We start from the raw sequence: 21,052 nt of genomic DNA, 5'->3' as shown, positions 1-21,052 counted from the left end.
TTTAATTTCAGTAACCGCGAACATAATAATTACGCCCCCTGCTTTAAACCTTGCACATGGATCAACGCAAAGAGTTGATTGCGTATCGAGAGGAAATCCTGTACCACAAGTCGATTGGATGAGGTAGGTTTTATCGAGGATTTGTACAAATAAATTTGCTATTTCGCCTTTGACATTTTGCAAAAAGCTCTATAATTGTCATTGTTTCTGTAGAGGCGGCACATCGCTTACTACCCAGACTACCAACAATGTATATCAGTCCCGTCATTCTAGTGGATTTGTCGTGAGGCAAAAACTACACTTCCGTTCTGTGAGCGCTCTTGACGGTGGTAGCTACGTTTGCAAAGTTTCAGCAAACTCGGCTGGAGGGGAACAAACGAGCACGGTTACTGTTACAGGTAAAAAAAATTTTAGAAGGTTGTTTTTCTTACCGTATAGGGTAAAGGTTGAATCATTATTCAGACCAAATGCGTTTTTTAGCATACTTGAGCCAAATAAATTTGGTTGTATATTTGGGTGTTTGCGTATTTGTACATTTGGTAACCTTTGTTTTGAGATGTTTGGTTTCACAAAAACCTAAGGTTATGTATGCATTAAAAGGTTCTGCAAAAGTTTTTATCATTTTGTTTTATCTGGTGTTCTAATTAGATTTTCTTAACACTACTATACTGTACAAATAGATCAATTCTTGCTTAATACAAAAAATTCAATAATTGATGTTAAAAGCGCTTCAAGATTACCGATATAACAATAAACATCTTCTCAAGTTCCACCAAATATCTCTCTTACAACTTCTGCTACGATCACCGCAAATTACGGAGAATCGAGGACAGTAACTTGTACCAGTTATGGTTATCCGACGCCCAACACTCTCTGGAAGAGGTATGTAGTGAATTTTTTAAACAACATTGCTGACTAAACCATTGAATTCACATGGGTATATACTGGGATCTAACTATAGCCCTGCTGACGAAGCGTTGGCCAACGATACTCATAATGCGGCAAAATCATATTAATATATAAGGTGTCTTTCGGAACGTATGTTATCGAAATACTTGCCTTTGCTTGCAATGCAATCCTGATTAGGCCAACTGAGTTTGACATTAGCTATTTCGAAGGGTGAAGGGATAAGGTTTATAACAGTGGTCGTCAAACTTTATATGTCTCTGTCCACTATACTCTTTGAAAAGTTAATGAAGCCCCACAAAACCACTGCGACAACACGAGCAAATTCAAAATTTTGTTTGGGTTTGCACCATAATTAATAAGTGACGCGGCGCAACGTTCTGTAGTAAGCATATAGTGTCTTGAGCTTGATAGATTTAATAAAACTATAAAAACTACGCAAAAGCACGAAATAAATTGTGTTTACATAGTTAAACCTAAAAAGATAACCACTAAATTGTGCGTTTTCTTATCGCTTTATATTTTGAACGTTGTTTTATCACTGTGTATTTTGAACGCGTCTCGCACATTTTTATCTTCTTTTTTCTTTGTGTGATTTTACTTTGCGCCCTGTTGGCTTTGTGTGTTAGTCCATGCCGAAGGCTTGCCGGATAGTAAGCCGAAACGTTGGTTAAAGAAATATGTGCCAGAGGAACCTATTTTAAATATAGTTAAACTTGGCTAAAAGTAAAATTGGGATGTCCAACCCCTGGTGGCCTTATGATGCTAAAATGAGGTACAACAGTACGGTACGACTATCACGCGGCCCAGAACTAGTATAAATAAAATAGCCAGCGGTTCACTAAAAATGTTTCAAAGGCCCACATTTGTGCAGCGACCCATAGTTTGCCAACTACTGGTTTATAACATAGGTTATCCGATTGATTGTTTTAGTTTTAATTTCAGACAGATTGGTGCAGCACTTTCGTCGAACTTCAGCGATCCGTATTATCAAACGAAGTTAAGTGAAGCGGCAAATTACAAGTCAATTGCGACACTTCATATTCCAAAAGCTAGTGTGGATGTGGCAGGAAAATACAACTGCACCTCACGAAACAGTGGAGGGATTGAGTCTACGGTTTTAGATGTCTTAAGTAATGACATTAAGCCGATTCTGGGCTATTGGGATTTGGGTCAAACCGTGATGGCCTATGTGCACTTATGCCCTCACCACAAAAATCTTAATTTTGAAAAAATCTTGTTATAGTGGTTTATGTTTGCAAAGTTCAAAAATAGATTTTATGATTTTAAATTTCTCAAAACCGAAAACAAATGACCTGAATGTTTCTATTTTTAGGATTTTTATTTCATGTTTAACCCTTCACTGGTTATTATTGTTTCGATCATCAAAATGTTGAAATAGTTTTAATTCTTTAGTTCGTGCCAACATTTCATTTTCCCCATCATCGCCGTGGACATTCCCAGTGTTTCCAGCTAGTTTTTCGGTGGATTGCGTGTCTCATGGATGGCGCCAACCAACAGTTACCTGGAGCAAGTAATTATGATTAAATATAATAATGCTGATGCAAAAAATGTCATCCAATTTTTCGCAGAAACGCTCAAACCGTGGGCTCTAATACGGCATCTCAACTATACCAAATCACAACCGGCACGACATTTAACAAACAGATCGGTCGTCTAGAGTTTAACGCAGCAAGCATCGAGCAAGTTGGAGTTTACAAATGCACAGCCAGCAATAACAACGACAATGTTAATGCTGTTCATGCCACATTTCAAGTTCAAGGTATTTTTGATTCCAAAATGACATTTATTTGATTCCAAAATAAACATTATTTGATTCCAAAATGAAAATATTAAACAATTTTGACCAAGAAGATCTACTTTTGACTTTGGCGGTGTGAAGTTCATACAAATCATTCGAGCCAGTAACATAAAATCCAGTAGGATGCTGTCTTAATTGTCTATAATTTCCTATAGCTCTCAGGTGGCGTAGTTTATGTGCTGGGCTTCGTAGTTACGCTCTTTGTTTGTCTTTGTGTTTAACATCAAGCAGTTTTATAGTTTCTTAGTTGCTTACATCACACATTGTTACTTATTATACAGTCATTCGAGGTGAGTTGCACAGGTTACGGTTAAATAAGTTCCTGTATGATAACATATGATGACTTCTGTGCATTTATTATGAGATATGATTAACCCTTGGCGTAATTTTAGATTAACCGACATCGTAATGCAACTATAGGTATGCCAATGCCTTACTAAAAGATACTAAGCTCGAATTGCGCCAATTTGACTTCCTACAGGTTAAAGTAGGCTGTTACTTCTTTATGTGCGTATTTCCTTATATATTTTTTCAGCAATAAACACGCGGGTATAACGCCTGTGTTAAGTTAAATAGACAAGATTTTCGGTGAAAACTACGTTACCAAATGCACAAGTTATTTGTCTGCAGCAAAAGCCAACATTTCTCTCTCGTCCGCAACAATATCCCTGAAAGACGGCGAGAAGCAACAAATCAATTGCACATCGTACGGCTTTCCAACGCCTGAAGTTTACTGGACTAAGTGAGCGAGCTTTACTATTTTATATACCTGTGGTTAGAACAAGATTGGCATTGAATTAAAATTTGCGCTCATCAGTTGGGCGGGTGTCTACCAATCAGCACTCCCGGACGAAATCACACTCGCTAAAATAACCAACACGCCATTTGCGAATTTTCCGTAGTTTTCGTATGTTCCGCTCGCTTGTTTAGGACTAATACATCCGCGGTATAGCTTTACTAATGCATCCGCGGAAGCTTTAGCCACGTGCGTTTGTTTAATTCGATGTGGTAGTTGCGCGAGCTTGTATCGTTGTCAATTAAGGCATTAATTGACCCTCGGTCTTTAATCGTAGATCAATAAATTCCTGTTGGTCTGATCAAAAACAACTATAGTTTCTGCTTTATGTTACTTGCCAGTCGGGCAAACGGGTGGGAATCAGCACTCGCAGTGCAAAACTACAACCACGTAGAAAAACTTTTACAATTCATTTACTGTGTAGGATTAGTGGAAGGCAACAAGGTCAACACTAAGTCTGTAAATATAGAGCGATTATTATACTTGTGGGAAACGCTATTTATTTTTTGGAGCATAATGGTTGGAGGTTGTAGCAAGACGTTATTCAAAGAGTTATACTATATTTAAGGGTTTTTCAAAACGTTCAAAATACTACCTACTTCTGTATGGGCTTTGATATTCTTGCTATTTATTATCGTTGCGGCGATTTTAGTAAAAGCGTTCAAATGTCAATACTGCTGCACACTGCTAAATGCCAAATGTTGCTCTGGAAGTGTCGCAGAAATTTCCCATCACTAGTTCAGTCAACCCCTTAACGATTGTAATTGCAAACCGTATAATACGCTGTGTTCCACTAGAAATTGCAGACAAAATTTTCGAAACGTAGTTCCACTTGATAACTTCAGCTCTCTGCAAAACAGAAATTCCCAAAACGTATCAGTGGTCAGTGGGGCAGACGTACATCAGACAGTACTTTACCCGACCACTTTCAAGGCTGTGTCGATGCTAAGGTTTGAGAAACCTTCACTTGCTCTGACTGGAACTTACGTTTGCCATTCGAGCAGCTCAGTCGGCGACAAAGAAGTGACCTCGTTAATCAAATCGTTGACAGTTGATGGTAAGCTGTTTGTCGACTATATTTGGGGAATCTTTGTGCCATTAAAAACCCACGAAGACAATGTGATTTCGAGTTAAAATTCATTCCGTTCTTAGCAATTTGTCGTTTTTATTGTATTGTGCTGTGTTAAACGAAAATATTACCCGGAAGTAATTTGTCATATTTAGCCTACTAAAAACAGAAATTGATTGAAAGGTTTTGCCATCACAGTTTTGTAGTTTCCGTCAACACCGTAATATTTATGGTTGCAGTTTAACTTATGTTTGTCGATTTATAGTTAACAAATAAAAAAACAAACTTACTGAGTCGCGATATGTATTGAACCATAAATTAACAAATCAACATAAAAAAATTTTGTCATCCTGATGTTTATTTTGCTTCTTCTCCTCAATTGTGTAACTTTTCCTTAAAATCGGAAGGACTCAGCTTGTATTACTGCGTTTTCGGTCTGCAACAAGATATTCCGTTCCAGTTGGTCCAACATTCGGTAATGCGTCATCGCCAGCTGCAGAATTCAGCCAATCACAGTCTTTGAATTGCACGTTTGCCGCCGACCAATCGACTACCTTTCACTGGAGCATCAACAACCAAAACGTCACAAGTGATAACTCGATCACCTATGTCACCAACTTTAGGACGGGAAACCTTGTGACGTCACAATTGTCGCTCACGGGAGCGGCGATTTTCGGCGCCAACGCTTCTGTCAGGTGCTGGGCTGCGAACCAAGCGGGAATTTCCAAAAATCACCAATTCATCATAAACAAAGGTAAAGTAAATCAGCATTTTGTGTTAGGATAAAGTTTGTCTTGAACAAGTCTTTGTTGACAAACTTCGCAAATCAATATAAACAATACGAAAGGAGCTACGGTTTTATAACTATAAGAAGAACAAGTTCTAGTACGTTCTTGTGAGGTTATCTAAAACAGTGATATAAAAAGTAGCTCAAACGCTTTACATATTACACGTAAATAGTGCATAGAATTTGACACTCGTTTTTGTGCAATTTATATTGAAACATTTTTAAACCAAACCAGAACCCAAATTTTTTATACACATTCAGATATTACTTTCCGTGGCGGCCAATATTACATTAAACACAACAACGCGATGAGCTCCACTTTGGCCAGCAAGTATTGCGCTGAGCACGGAGGGGAAGTACCGACAACCGATTACGTCACGGCTTATTTCCCGCCTTCTAAATTGCCGCAAACAGCTAATGGCGTTTGGACGCAAGGCAAGTTCTTTTAGAACTTTTGTTGCGTTTGCTTTTTTAGCAATCTTTATCTTTTATTTCACGATTAGCTCGGTATTTTATTCAACTATTGGTTTTAACCAATGTATAATGTATAATGTACAATAGAAAGTATTATATTTGAAATATTTCGGAAAGGCACCACGCAATACGATCCAACCTTTACGAAACAAAAAACAAGTTTCTCAGCAACTTCAGGATATTTACATTAAACCTTAAGCCTAAGTAACCCAAATAAACTAAAGTAGCATCGTTTTTTTGCACTTTGAGTGCTGTTAATCTGAAAGTATTTTAACACTTTCTTCGGTTAATTCGCTCATTCATGAGTATACAGTACACCACTTTAATGTCAATTTTTTAACCAGTTATATAGTTAAACGACATGACATCATTCGATTACGTCATTGATTAAATAACTGAGACCCCAACTAAAAATGTTTACCACAGTTGCTGCCTATGGTAGTCGCCTATCTTTACACCAGCAGTGAGAAACACTGAGCTACCGAACACGTTTATTTTGCAGGTACAACAGGATTCATGTGCGTGAAAGCCAATGGCAGCTCCTTGTACTCTTCGACATGCACCGGATCGCACTTTTTCTTCTGTACTTTCCCAGGTAAGTCTTGTAACCGGCCTTTGCTGACTTACGGTGTCTCTAACATTACTGTGCTTTTAATAGTATAGCTGCATGTAGTTAAAATCACAAATTCTGCAGGAAATTTTCAATAAATTACTTTAAACGACAATTATTGTCATATATTTCTTGTGAATCTATTTTTTCTCACTGGTGAACAACTTTTAATTTAACTCAAACACTAACGCAGTTGAATTATATTGGACCATTACTTTCGTCAAAATCAAGATGAGTTTATGTTGAAAATGAATAAAGAGTTATTCGAAACGTCCAAAATGATATCTACTTCTGTATGGGCTTTGATATTCTTATTACGTCTTACTACAACCTCCAACCATTATGCTCCAAAGATGAGTTTTGTCGTTTGACTCTGATTATAATGCATATTAGTTCCATAGACATTTCAAGTAGGGTCATCTGGAAATAAGAATATAAATGTTTTGGTTTTAGAGCGATACAGTTTTCTGTTGTGATTTCATCCTATAGTTAAAACACAATGCGAGTTTTCTTGAGTAAAAAAAGTTAACTTTCTTATTCGCAGTTGTAAAGATAGTTGAAGTGAGCCACTGCCTTCCAAACAGCATTGAAATTACATGGAAAGACAAGACTGAAATCCAAGGAAACATTTCCTACCTCATTACTGCCACTGATACCAACACTGGAGCCAACTACAGCAAACAAAGCACTCACGTCTACTCGCAAACCAACTATATCACATCCGTTGAAAATTTAACGTCTGATGGCAATTACAGCTTAACCGTAAGAACCATATGAAAGTGATTTTATCCAGATTGGAATTGACTTTTGTAAAACATGTAAATTTTGACCTAATAGGCCACCAGTATACGGTTAGGCTACTTCAATTTGAAGACTGTGCTGACAAAATACCATTTTGAGTATTTGTATATAACGTAACATTTATTTCCATAATTGTAAGATACTCATTTTTTACTATTCTTCAGCTGGAGGTGTTTCCTGCTATTTCGAAACTTCCAGAACCTTCCACAGTCAACGGAGCGACCTCCAGCGTATTTGAGAGCGTGGTTGGTAGCATGGCCCTTCAAGGGGACCAGTGCTCCATTAAGATTACAATTCCAGGAAACCTTGTAACAAGCGTCACTTCACTTATGGTGAGTGTCTAAACTATAAACTGCCTATAAGTGGCCATAAAAGCTAAATTAGAAAATGTTGTGTTTGCAATAAACTTATCAGTCTTTAAATAGTGGAAACAATTGCTTATAGTCACATGTTATATTTCATATATTGGCAATATGTATTCGATGCTCTTTTAATTTAAGTTTTAAACCAAACGACAACACTGTTAGGCAATTTATTCCTCTTTAATGAATGTTACCAAGGCCTTTCTCGACTTTTAATTGTAATTTAAAACCTTTTTACATCTTTTTTATTGTTGCCAATAGTTAAATGAACATTTTAACGAAAACTGGTTGACTTGGTTGTTTTGCTTGGCAGATCCTAGTGACCAAATCTACTAGTTCCGGTATCGGCAACGTGACTAGAATTTCCCAAATTCCCGCCGCTACTGTCGAGCACAAGGTCAAAGTCAACGAGGGAGAGTCTCTCAAGGTCAAATTTCAGCCGATCACCGCTAAATGCTTGGCCACCGACTTAGTAGTATCTGGATCATGCGAAAGAGGTACGGTGTGTACCGACTGCTAAACAAGGCCATATAGTTTGAGTTGCGACTGACGAAATGCTTTTTGTGGGAAAACACAGAGATTAATTTTACAGTTTTCTGAAATACCTTGAACAAACACTAAAAACAATCTACATAAAGGCGAAAATTTAGCGAAAGTCCGCAAAATAGCGACCACAGCGTTTACGAATAGGGGAGATATAAATGAAATTTGAACATGTTAAGTTACTCTGACTGTTTTTTTTAAATTGCCATAATGAACATTATTTGTTAAGAAGCAAATCGAAGAAGGTTATTTAAGAAAAGCAAAACAAATTATGGGTGACTGAGAACTGATTTTCAAATAGAAAAAAATGTTACAGTATTACTATAGTTTATCAGATATAATTTTATACGATATAGCCAACTAACAGCCACCACTAAAAACGAACAAATGCAATTTAGGCTATAATTCCCTTAAATGTACGACGTAGTTATAAAAGTATAATTTAATGTTAAATGAACACTGTTGAATGCTTGGACACAGTCTTATCGGGAAATAAACAACGTCTTGGAAACCGGCTGTTTTGCTTCGGCTTGTTTTGCTTCGGGAAAAAGCGGGGGCGTTTGTTTGGATAACAAGCTTTGATTCTGCTACATTCAGCTATACTAATCCGTGTCACGGGTCCGTATGTTTGCATCGCGCTTCTAACACCGGTGCGTATCTAGTTCTGCTTGCACCACTTCTAAAAATACTTTGGATAAAGAAAAACAACCAGGGGTGACTCACTACCAGCAGGTAATGATTAATTATGTAGCGCGGCCACATAACGTGGTACCGTCCGACTAACACGGAAATTAAGGCCCACCAGCTGTAATGCAGCACGCCCACCCAGTGTCCGACATAACCATTATACAGTTTTATGTGCGTACGTCTTTATGTATAATTTAGAGATGTGTAATTGACGTGTTTTGTTTTAATTTGCATTGAAATAATACAGAATTGTTCAAAACGAGCGTTTCATATATTGTATGTGCGTAGTGATTACAGTTACTGAACGTGTATCCATCACACATCGCGAGCTATAGGGGGCGAACTGAATTAACATTTTTGTTTTATCTCGGTCATGATGTAAACACATGAAACTAACTATTCCAGTATCTTAAGAACTTCCTTAATAGGGTTTACGACCTTCTCGTGGTAAACAGACATGAAATGAACATATATTCAATATGCAGCACACCTTCATAATGGCCGACTTAACCATTTTATTAAATTTGTGTGCAAATCGACGCGACGTCTTTTACATCCTCGATTAATCTGTATGCCAGTTATTTTTATTGTGCATGCCACTTTGGAATCGATGCCAACTTTGTTCGAAACTTTAACTATTTCCCGAAATATAGCAAAATGTGCCTATAATAGCCTTGACCTAGCCCTTCGAAAGTGTTAGTCACCTCCGGAGGCGCCCGAAGAAAATTTTCCTGGGGGAGGAGGGAGGGGGGAGGGGCAATATGAACATATCCATAGTTTACCGTCGGTACCTATGATATCAATATGTACATATGATTTTATATCAGGAGGAATTTATATACAAATTCATATTATTCCATTAGTAACTTAGTAAAACTGAGTTACTGAATATGGAGTAATAAAGGTGGTACTCGTTGTGTTGCATGTAATAGGTCATTTGATTAAACTTCTTTTTCCCGTTAGACTCCAAAAGCTCTAAAAGTACTGTTTCTACTAATGTGGAGTTTGTTTAAGAATTGCGAAGTTTTTCATCGGAGTTAGTAGCTTTGTTGTGATTGAATGGTTAATTTTAATAAATGGCTAATTTGAAAGGAGTGGTTAATTTTACCTACATAATATTAAATAAAATTGTTTGCTCTCTATACAGGAACTACTACGGCGAAACCCCTACCACCAAGCAACGGCGCAATAGTTGGGGGAGTAATCACTTCAGTTTTGTTTCTACTTCTTCTGGTCGGGATGATATTCTTCCAAAGGCAAGTAAACGATATGTCATATAGTATTTCATGTTTGATACGTTCATTGTTTTATGCCATATATAATAATTGGTTAGTCGTTCGTGCCCCCCTTCCCCGCAAACAAAAAAATAGTTATTATTGTTAATGTATTCTTTTTAATCTTTAGGAACAACATACGTTCCTACATGGCGAAAAGAAAGAGATCAATAAAGCATCTACCGATCAATGGTATTTTGGTCTCAATATTTTCAAACAGCAGTTGACGAACAGCTTTAGTATCACTCCGTTTTAGAATGTTTAAAATTACTTTATAAAAATACATACTTATCAAAAAACTCACAAGTGGAACTTGTTACCGAGGTTAGCTGCATTTATTCTAAAGTCAATGTCGTTTAATTGTCTTGGGCGCGCCATGCTTGACAGTAATTTTTTAAACTTCTATTTGGTTAGTTTACCTAGAGCTTTTTGTTTAGATTAAATCAATATTTATATAAATTGATTGTAACAGTGCAAGATTTTGTATATTTCTAAAGATGTGAATACTATACGAACGGAAATATGTTTATAGCTTAAAGTACGCAAAATAATTTTGTCTTGCCTATATTGCGATCTTGTAAAAATGTGTTGTTTGTACACATTAATGCATCAGTGTATTTATAAACATTCTATGTTGCTCTATATCAGTGCTTCTCAACATACGGGTCGCGACCCAAAATTCGGTCGCCGTTTGATTTGGTTGGATCTCCAAACTGATAGAGTTCACATGGTTGATGAGAATTTTTTTTTTCAAAAAGCAAAATTGTTCTGAGCAAGCAATTTTGTTTAGAAATAGCGAAAAAAATAGCAAGACATGCCCCATATTTGTTAATTTTTAATTTATTAATGCTGTTTCTTCTTTATTCCCTTTAAGCTTGCAAAAAGTTGAGCCGCGACCCATAGGCTGAGAAGCACTGCTATATTGAAGATAGTTGCATCACCAAACCTTCGCTGTAACACTTCAGCTTAGTATTGGGGTTCCGGAAAAAACAGTTAAGAAGCACTGCTGCGTATAGTGCCATTTTTGTCTGGCTAACACACACAGATCCTAAATACATTGTAATCCATTAAAATTGTATGTAAAATTCTATAGCGCGAGATATCGGCTTTGAATCTGAAGACAGCACCTTTAGTTTCGAGGAGGAAAACCCCTACGGTGACGTGGATGTTGTCAAGGCACCTGATGACGACACAACCAGGGTGGAAGTGACGCAACTGGAGGAAGCCTTCATCGCAAGCGTACAGTCCAGACACGCCAACTTGAACCAGCAATTTACTGTACGTGCAGTGGGTATATTCCAAGAACTGTTTTTTTTTGGGCTTAGAGATCTGATAAGCAGAATTCTAATTTCGTCGAAATCGGATGTGTCTGAAAAACATTTTTTTTATGATCGAATGAACTAAAACGACTGAAGCTAAAGTTAGAGAAAGTTAAGTGTTAATCACGTAGTCCTTAACTGCCATATAGCAAAAATAACACGAATCACTCATTTATCTGATCGAATTAACTTAGAAGATTTACGTCAGACATATACCCAAATACTGTAAATGTTAATGAGAGGATTCCGCTTTCACGTATATAGCTTTGCAACTGTGAAATACAAATTATAATTAGGCTTTGAATGTAAAATGTTTTAGTTTTTAACAAATAGTTACTGTGGCTTATTTGCCAGAAAGTAAGTAGTTATTAACTTACAAACCGATACCCATAGTAAGATAGTAACTGATATTGGTATCTGAGGGAGTAAGAATGTTTTTGTTGTTAAGATTTATAAGGATTTATTTTTTTATCAAATAAAGGTGATAAAAACGTCAACTGTCAGCATTTCCAGCATAAATGTGGCCAAGAAACCAGAAAATGCAAAGCGAAATCGATACAAGAACATCATTCCATGTACGTGTCATGTTATCTATAGAATAGTGTTTAAAAAAGGTCAAATTATTTAGATTTACTAAGTTGGCTCCTAATTGGAAATGGTTTAACAAAAAATTTTTTTTGGTAAACCGTTTTATACTAATTTTCTTGTATGTCTACTCTATGCGAATTTGTGCGGTAATCTACCAAAATCTTCTGAACCGTTTGTGTCACAGTTTACAAATATAAAGACATCATGTAAGGCGTAAACATTTTGTAGTGTTTGATAGCTAGTAACGCATCAATTTCACGAAACACCACAATAGAAATATTGATTTGTAACCAAACAAATCTTGTAAGAAAATCTCCTAATCGAACAAATCTTGAAGTTCCCCACCAAAGTAAATAGCCTACACAATGTTAAAGGTTAGGACAAATCTAGACAAATGTAAATTGGAATGCTGAAACAAAATATAAGCTTTAACAACTTATTCTGCGTATCAAGACATAACGTGTCGTATATTGCATTCTTATGTTCCCCTATTACACGTGAAATGCGAATCATGAAGGGCATTTCTTTATTTCATTGCACCACACATAATGGCCAGTTCACTTTTTTTCCAGACGACAACAACTACGTGGCGTTAAAGGATTCTCCCAACCCTTACATAAACGCATCGTTTGTGGAGGTAACTACGCAAAATATCTCTATTTGAATAATAATTATGAATTGTTTTGAACGATAACTGATACACTTTATTCAAGTGAAAACATTTCAAAAAAAACAAAAAACAGATGCAAACCGATTAAACCCAGTGCTATTACTGCCTTAGGCTCTTATTCAAAGATATCAAACAAAATAGATTTGAAATTTGGTGTCATCATGTATGTCAAGTATTAAGGCGAAACAGGAGCAGTCCATACAAAAGAACAGTGTTTTAGGAGAAAATATAACACAAGCTTTTTTAAACTTAAAAACATAGAAATACTTGTTACAGTTCTCGTGGTGGCTTGAAAAGAAAAAAGAAAAAAGGTTCTTGAAAAAACCTTAAAAACGACCTACCATTGCTACCCTAGGTTACTTAAAAAAATTATTTAGGATTTTCAAAAAGGTTCTTCTCACCACCTGGAAGCGTTTATTTACACACAATTTGTACACGCACTACAGTCAATAGGCCCTGCCATATAACTAAAAGATTGATACACTTGTGTGTAAAACTGTATTCCATTACTCCACACATAAAATTAATTCACCTCATTTTAGGCTGTTTCAATGCCTTAATAAAACAACAACGCAATATTGTTTGGTCTTACCAGGGTTATCAAACACCGAAGAAGTGGATAGCAACCCAGGGCCCAAACCAAAACACTCTCGACGACTTTTGGACGATGGTTTGGCAGCAAAATACGGGCGTTATCGTCATGCTTGCAAACCTTTTCGAAAAAGGAAAGGTATAAGCGTTTTATTAATAATCAAGTTTCCACGTTTTTTTAACGACAATCGATTAGATGGTTACTTTTACTTTGTTAAGCTGAAATTATAATCCTTTGCTTCTGACTACTTTGGACAGACATTTTTAATAAGTTGTTGACAGTGTTGTATTGACTTAAGTCAGTAACTTGACACTTAAGTCCCTGTTTTTATATGGCTTGACTTGAATTAGGTCGTTTTGTTAAAATGAGTTGGCTTGACTTGACTTGCTCTAAAACAATTACTTGACTGGGACTTGATTTGGGCAACTGACGTCTTGGATTGTGATTTGACTTTTTATTTGGTGAAAAGGCTTGGCTTGGACTTAAGCCAAATAACTTGAGTGTGACTTATGGTACTTTAAAATCTTGTTTATAACACTGGGTGTTGAACCGTTTTCTCTAATTACATGTTTAATATCCGACCAAACATTGTAGCTACACATGAGAAAGGGTTATTTAAAGTTTATGTCTTTCCAACCTAAACGCAATATTTAATGTTGGTCTTTCTGTCACATTACATCATTCTTTTAAATGCTAGACATAGCACAATTTAAGATGGCTTGTCATTGTTTTAGAGCAAATGTGCCCAATACTGGCCCGATGTAGGCAAGATCAAGCGCTTCGGAGATTTCGGCGTCAAAACAGAGGACGTCATCAACAAAGGCTTTTACGTCATCAGGAGAATGTCGATCGAGCAATCGAGTAACGAATATGCGAACGTGAGTTGCTCCTTAGCAAATATACAAAGTTATATTAATTGTTTATATAATTATAATCGAATTGCTATACGTTCAACGTTTTTGTTGCCTTAAAAAGAAAGAATGTCACCAGAAAACCAAAACTGTTATACTGTCAAGCGATTAACCTTAACTGAATCAGAATCAATAAAACACTGGATAACTTATCATATATACAGTATACTGCTGTAATTCAGGAGTCACCAAACTTTTTTATAAAGGGACGCATAACTCAAGGACTTGTCGCGGACCGGTATAAATTAGTAACCTTTCTAAACTTAAATATTTTAAACTTAGAAACATAAATTACAAAGTTTTGAATTTAAATTGTGAGCTTGGTGAAATTGTTGTTTATTTTAAAATTTCAATAAAACTTGGCTTAATTTTGCATTCGACAAAATATTACTAATAGTATTTTGACATCATTGCGGAAATATGTCGCGGGTCGGATGAATTAGACCGGCGGGCCTGCAAAAAAAAACAACATTTGGTATCCGATGGTCTCTGATAACACCCTAGTATCGGACTTAAACCGATACGCTCACTTGACTTCTTAACGATAAAATTAGACATTCCCTGTTCGCAGGATGAATAACCAGTGCACCTGTTTATGGTCTTCTTTATAATGATGTTTACGAGGAATAATTAACCATTGCTTTACAACAGGAGCTTCGAACGATCACCCAGTTCCACTTCACAGCTTGGCCTGACCATGGCGTCCCAGCTACAACCAGCGGATTGCTGAGACTTTACAATAACGTCAGCAAAATGATGCAAAACCTCGATGCCAATCAACCAACAGTGGTACATTGCAGGTACAAGCTTTTCGTCAGACAGTTCAATTTTTTGATATGCATAACGCAGCCTATTATATTTCCTGGGTTGTTCTGACGCAGAAGTCCGTTATGAACCTAATTTTCCCAACCTTTTTAATGGTAACGCGTACGGCAGGTTGCCAGGGAAATGTTAATAAGGACCGGGTTAATTGAACTTTCTGACCAAGGTCCGCATTCGGACCTTGTGTTAATACGCGTAACGCTTTAAATTTGTTGAAAGTTCATCACACAAATTACCAAATTTTCAATGAATTCGCAAATATATAAAGAAAATTATTTAAATTAAATATAAACTGCAGTAACTGACTCAAGACAAGTTTTTAACTCTTTTATCTGGACACTTGGTAAACCTGGTTAAACAGCCTAAATATAGCCTACACTATAGGATTCGATTTGGTATACATCAATTTCACGGGATTAAGGTAATAATTTTTTTTAATTACCTTTGTACGACGTCTCGTATATTTTACTTCAGTTCTAATTACGAAAATGCGTATTAAAAAAATAATGTAAAGTTATAAAGGTTCCCCTAAAGTCGTTGATTTTTTTCCTTGCTCTTCCAGTGCCGGAGCGGGAAGAACAGGGACCTTCATCGGACTCGATTACTTGCTGGAGGAGATGAAGACGAGATCAAGCATCGACGTCTACCAAGCTGTCATGCATATGAGGGAACAGAGGATGGAGATGGTTCAGACTGTGGTAAGATGAAGAAGCGTTGTCTATACACTGATTGAATCTTATCTATACCCAAAAGGGTCTGCAAATTGGGCTGATAAAATACACATTTGAAAATATTCCACAATTGAAACAATTATGCAACTTACCTTATAAATCTAAACCAAAGGACATAGATAGAGTCGTACAAAAAATTGAAGAAGCCTTATGATGTTATGTTATGCCGAATATGAAATTAATATGTTTATAACTGTCATATTTGTTATTTGTTATCAGCTTCAATACGTCTTTCTACACAAGCTACTTTACGAAATCCACGTGCTGGGAAATTCGGACAGCGACGTTGAAGGTTTAGTAAACAAACATAACGAAATACAAGGGTAAGATTTCACAGAAGGAGATAGTAAATTTTTTTGTGGTTTGCAAAGCCAATACAAAACTCCTTGTATTGGATAATTTTTGTTTCATTAAACGAAACTACTTTATTTATTAGTTTCTAGATTATGAATACAAAATGACTCAAAAATGATTTCTGTGTCAATGTATCGCTATAGGCTGAACACTTACTTGCATTGTATTTTACCCAAACAGGGTTTCTTCTTACAATGTGATCTCAACTGAATTTGAGAAGCTGAGAGTCATCAGCGACCTACCGGTATCTCCAATCACGATAAACGATAGACCTTTGGCAAAATGTGAGTGAATTAACCAACCCATTTCGGCTCGTGAGCAAATTATTGCAGTTATTGACAGAAAACACACCATCTCTAAAATATATGTCTAAATAGCTAGTGTTTTTCAACCCCCTTCACTTTTTTACCTTTACACTTGCAATACATAAATGGGATTTCATAGGAATGATTGCAATTATCGTTTAATTTATCGTTCAAAAATAGGACTAGGAGACTAGGAGAAAAAGACTAGGAGAAAATTGAAACATTGTAAGAAAGTAAAACATTAAAGCAAACAAAAATTAGACATGTTTGTCGCAAGAATACTGGTTTTTAATCGGTTACTAACCACCAGCTAAGTTCATATGAATAACTGTTGCTTGGTTGCGACTTTGTAAACTTCCCAATGCAACAGTTAATGAATATCCCGTTTATTTTCAGACGTTCCCAACTCTGACGGGTTTTCGGCTTATTCTATGGAGGTAATGATTTAAGCATTTTTATTTAGCACATTTGTTGCAAGTTAATGTTTGTAAAAAATCAATAATAGAATCCTTCCGTGAGTTTTGAACTCGCAACGTCAAACTTACGCGTCCACCAAATGACCGAGTTCTAGAGGTCTAATCATTAGGGGTTGGTTTGCCATTTTGCCAATAACTTGCTTTCTAAACAGAGGGCCAATAAAGTTACGATTCAGCTATCCGAAACCGTTACTTATATATAACATAATTAATTATGTATATTGAAGACATACGAAAGAGTGGATGGAATTATCGTCTCGACCCAACCTGACATAGAATCAACGGAAACTTTCTGGCAAATTACCTTTGAGAAGAATGTGGCAATCATCGTCGGGTTAACCTCCGCTTCTAAGGTGAAATGTCGAATAACTGATTCAGTTTCAATGAGATTAGATTCGAATGTAGTATCATTTGTGCGTCATGTTTTGAGTAAAGTGGTGTGAAGTTATATTTATAAACGTTTTGCAATTTCGAGAAATAGCTTGTTTGTATTGCAAATTGGCATGCAGCCAAGCGTTCGAAACTTGGACGTGCACCATCCATTAGAAAAATACTAAAAGGGAAAACTTACCAGTTATGATTGTTACTGAATATAGGCAAAAATCACTTGTGGGGTAATGTTTGGCGCTGCATATGGTAAAACTGCGTAAAAGTAAAAGTCCGACTTAGTGGTTAATTACTAAACGAAAAAGAAAACGCTGATGTGCTGACCACCAACGAAATTAAGAAAATTAAGGGATGAAATTTGCAACATTTAAACCCTGCCTACGTGGGTCTAAATTGACTAGGGCTTTACTTTTTTGCCACCTATATCTTTCGTTGTCTATGGGCAACGTGTGTGGTGACGTTATTGTCTAAGCATTTATTGCTCTCACATTTTAAATTTTTAATTTGTAAAATATTCTATTAGCGAAGGATGACTGATGCTTTGGTTCAAACCCCATGTCCCATAGGGTCCTCTGACACTCATGTTAAGCAAGTTATTTTTCAGAAAAGCAACCTATTTTGTCAGAAATACCTTTAAAAGTATCACGAATAATAATTTTAATTCGCATTATGTTTGGTTGGGTTCACCTGTGCGTTTAAGAATTATAGCCTACTCCGGGGCTTCCACACGTTTTATTGTTTGTTGCCAACAACAGATTCTTTTTAATTATTAATATTCAAGATTACAGCCTTCTTACGGCGTTTAATATTTAGAGCACGCGTTATGTCCACCACGAAAATGTGTTTAAATAAGACACAATGCAAAGTTGAGAAAGTTTACTCGGAAAATGAAAAGCAAGCAAGCACTTTGTTGTTCTATTAGAAAGCTCCGTACTGGCCGAGTGCACTAAACACTCCTGTCGAGTACGGCGATATCAGCGTGACCAAGGTCTCAGAAAGCTCAGCGAAACCCGTGACGCAACGAAACTTCGCTGCGAAGAACAACTTGAGTGGACTTGAGGTATAAAATCAACATTGTTCATTTTGCTCTTTTTAATAACACTTTGCGCCTTCAGTATACTCTGACTCCAGGTTAATAATTTAAACTCATTTCTCGGTGTTTTAGAAGTTACATGTTTATTGAACAATAATTGCTTGTCAAAAACATTTGTACTTTACTATTGCGACACAAGTCAACCCCTTACTTAAAATGCATGTATTTTCTAGCTATAAAAATGGAAATACTGTACCATATTGTTTAATTACAGTATCTACTGTGCTTTTCAGACCAATGTAATTCACCTCGAGTTCGACAGCTGGTCCGAACTGGATTTGCCGAACGATGATTTATTCGATCTCTTTGCGATGATTGACTCACATCTGAAGGACAATCAACTAAAAAATTTGCTTGTGCTTGCCAAGTAAGTGTAAACGTGCCTTATGTTTTTCTGCACCCCTTTTGCTGTAGCGGTACATACTTTATCCAGAATAATAACTTTCTTTTTAGTTAAAGGCCTAACATTTAGATGATCTAGAATACGTTTAAGGTTGATCAGAATTCAAGTATATGAAAGATAAAACCACTATACTTTTAACGTTATAGGGCAACCTATAACCAAGATAGATTCAGCTATGCTATAAAATGAAGTCATCTACCACGAAATAAATATTCTGACCTAATCAATCTGTTAAATAAATGGTAGTTGATCTAAAATCTTAACATATTCAGAAAACTGACACCATTCTTGATGTTGTTTCTTGTTTATTAAATTCATGTTTGCACTTCTGAACTGTGTCTACACTAAACGACGGAGATGCTATTTGACCTGTAGTTGTAAACTTTTAAAGCCATAGGAACAAATTTGTGTTTGCTATTGTCTGTACCGTAACACTGGTAATAGGTAAACGGTTACGTTTTCCAGTAACGATTTCACACGTCCTGCGATGTTTTCCATTTGCTGGAACTTGGTGGCACGTTACAAAGCTGAGATGATGGTGGATGTTTATCGAGCGTTCAAAGACACACAGGACTGCTTGCCCGGAGTAACTTTCGATAAGGTAAAATAACATGTAGCGTGTAACGGTACAACGCAACTTGTTAACAACACTATAACTCGCAAAAAGTGTGCCCGTTATCACTGGTTTCTACTAATTGAGCAAGATTAGATCGCTAAAATACCTCTGTATAGTATTTAAATGGTTTAGTTACTTGATGCAGCCCTTTCATCCATGCCAACATCAACATGATGTTACATACAACTGTGCTATGTTTGTTTTGTCGAACAAATTTAAGTAGACCTACTTACCGGCGAAAACACTAATCGTGGGCGTGATCGGATAAATCAAACAAGTCGATTAATTGCCATTTCCTTGTCGATGGTCAATAAGGAACTGAATGAATGTCTGAAATTGGACCTCGTGTCCAGTTTGGTAAACTCATAAACTGTGTTGTCTTGACAGAACCACTACGAATGCTGCTATGCGATGATGCTCTCCTACATAAATTCATTTTCGAGCTACGCTAATTTTAGCCACTCACCTAATGTGATCAACAAGAAGGTCTAACATTTTCTAGACATGTTCGTCGTACGAACAAAGTTTTCTTCCAGCTCGTTAATTACCTTGAGGTCATTCGACTATGATTGATTTTTTTCTTCTGTCAAGACGCTTTATTATTTGATGAACATTGTCAGTTTGATAATAATTAGTTTATTATTCGTATGTTACTTTAGATGACCGAGCTTGTTAAACATTGCACTTATTTTTCTGATTGGCTAATCAATTTATGCGAATATTTGATTTTTGTTTGAATTACATTGTTGTACTTCAATGTTAGGTCATTTTTTTAAAACCGTAAACGTATAAGGTTGCCTGATCGTGATTCAAGGAAAAGAACAGAAAGTTGAATACTTCATAAGTTATATTGTGTTACTTTGTTCAAGACTATAGAAGTAAGTATTTTAATTTGGACTATTTATTTGTTTAACGAAGGTGTTTATATATGTATATGACCGTATTTGTCTAATTCTAAATAGAGGAATCAGGTGGCACTGTGTAAAGACAAATTGTATTTGATTTCTCGACAAGCTTTCGCACAACCGTGCTTCATCAGGTCAAAGTATCTATACTGATGTTTATGTGTCCAGAAAACATTTTAATATAATATAATGTTGTGCTTTGTTATGTAATTTTTTATATACATATATATATATATAAATATTATATAGTTTTATAGTAAAATTATTGGCGGTTTGTATTTTTCAAATGATTTGTCAGTCAACAAATTTGCCGCCCTTATTTTCTTTCTGAAGTTCAACACCACGGTAGTAGAGCGGGACGAAAAATTCGGTCTAATTTCCTAACTTTAGTCAAAATATTGTCGAAAATTCTGATCAATTTAATATGTTGGTAGAGTGCAGAATATCACTATATCAATTTTTGCACAGCTAGGTGCATGCATTTATTTGAAATATGGCTATTGAATTTGGCGTTTGTTTCTAATTGACAACATTCACGCACTTATATTTCTCCACTGTTTTGTTATTGTATTTTGAATTATCCGTATCTTTTAAAGTATATTTGTTTTTCTATCATGTTTTTTCAACTCTTATTATTTTTCCTTGCGTAAAGAGGAGAGGTTTAAAATTATATAAATGAACTCTCTTTTGTATTTGCGTGAAAAGATGGTAAAAAAAATAATTGATCATAATTGAGCAGCCTCTTCTAT

The 21,052-nt window shown here is 36.1% G+C and overlaps 1 protein-coding gene across 1 annotated transcript; it reads left to right on the top strand.

Moving 5' to 3' along the window:
- Nucleotides 1–1,676: 1,676 nt before the first annotated feature.
- Nucleotides 1,677–20,465, top strand: LOC146136013 (receptor-type tyrosine-protein phosphatase S-like). Its single transcript, XM_083396126.1, has 27 exons — nt 1,677–1,681; nt 2,499–2,689; nt 3,359–3,470; nt 4,385–4,581; nt 5,054–5,347; nt 5,642–5,815; nt 6,357–6,449; nt 7,009–7,226; nt 7,430–7,597; nt 7,941–8,124; nt 10,005–10,113; nt 10,262–10,323; nt 11,225–11,409; nt 11,932–12,025; nt 12,611–12,675; nt 13,304–13,438; nt 14,035–14,178; nt 14,863–15,011; nt 15,596–15,731; nt 15,984–16,087; nt 16,299–16,402; nt 16,820–16,860; nt 17,127–17,252; nt 18,209–18,346; nt 18,613–18,746; nt 19,248–19,383; nt 19,786–20,465. Exons 1-27 carry the CDS (start codon nt 1,677–1,679, stop codon nt 19,888–19,890), a joined length of 3,603 nt encoding a protein of 1,200 aa, XP_083252252.1. The 3' UTR covers nt 19,891–20,465.
- Nucleotides 20,466–21,052: the final 587 nt, after the last annotated feature.

The sequence above is a fragment of the Ascidiella aspersa genome, chromosome 8, assembly GCF_963924565.1.
Source record: "Ascidiella aspersa chromosome 8, kaAscAspe10.2, whole genome shotgun sequence".
Taxonomy (NCBI): Eukaryota; Metazoa; Chordata; class Ascidiacea; order Phlebobranchia; family Ascidiidae; genus Ascidiella; species Ascidiella aspersa.
Note: the sequence above shows the minus strand (reverse complement) of the source record. Positions and strands in the feature narration are given on the sequence as shown.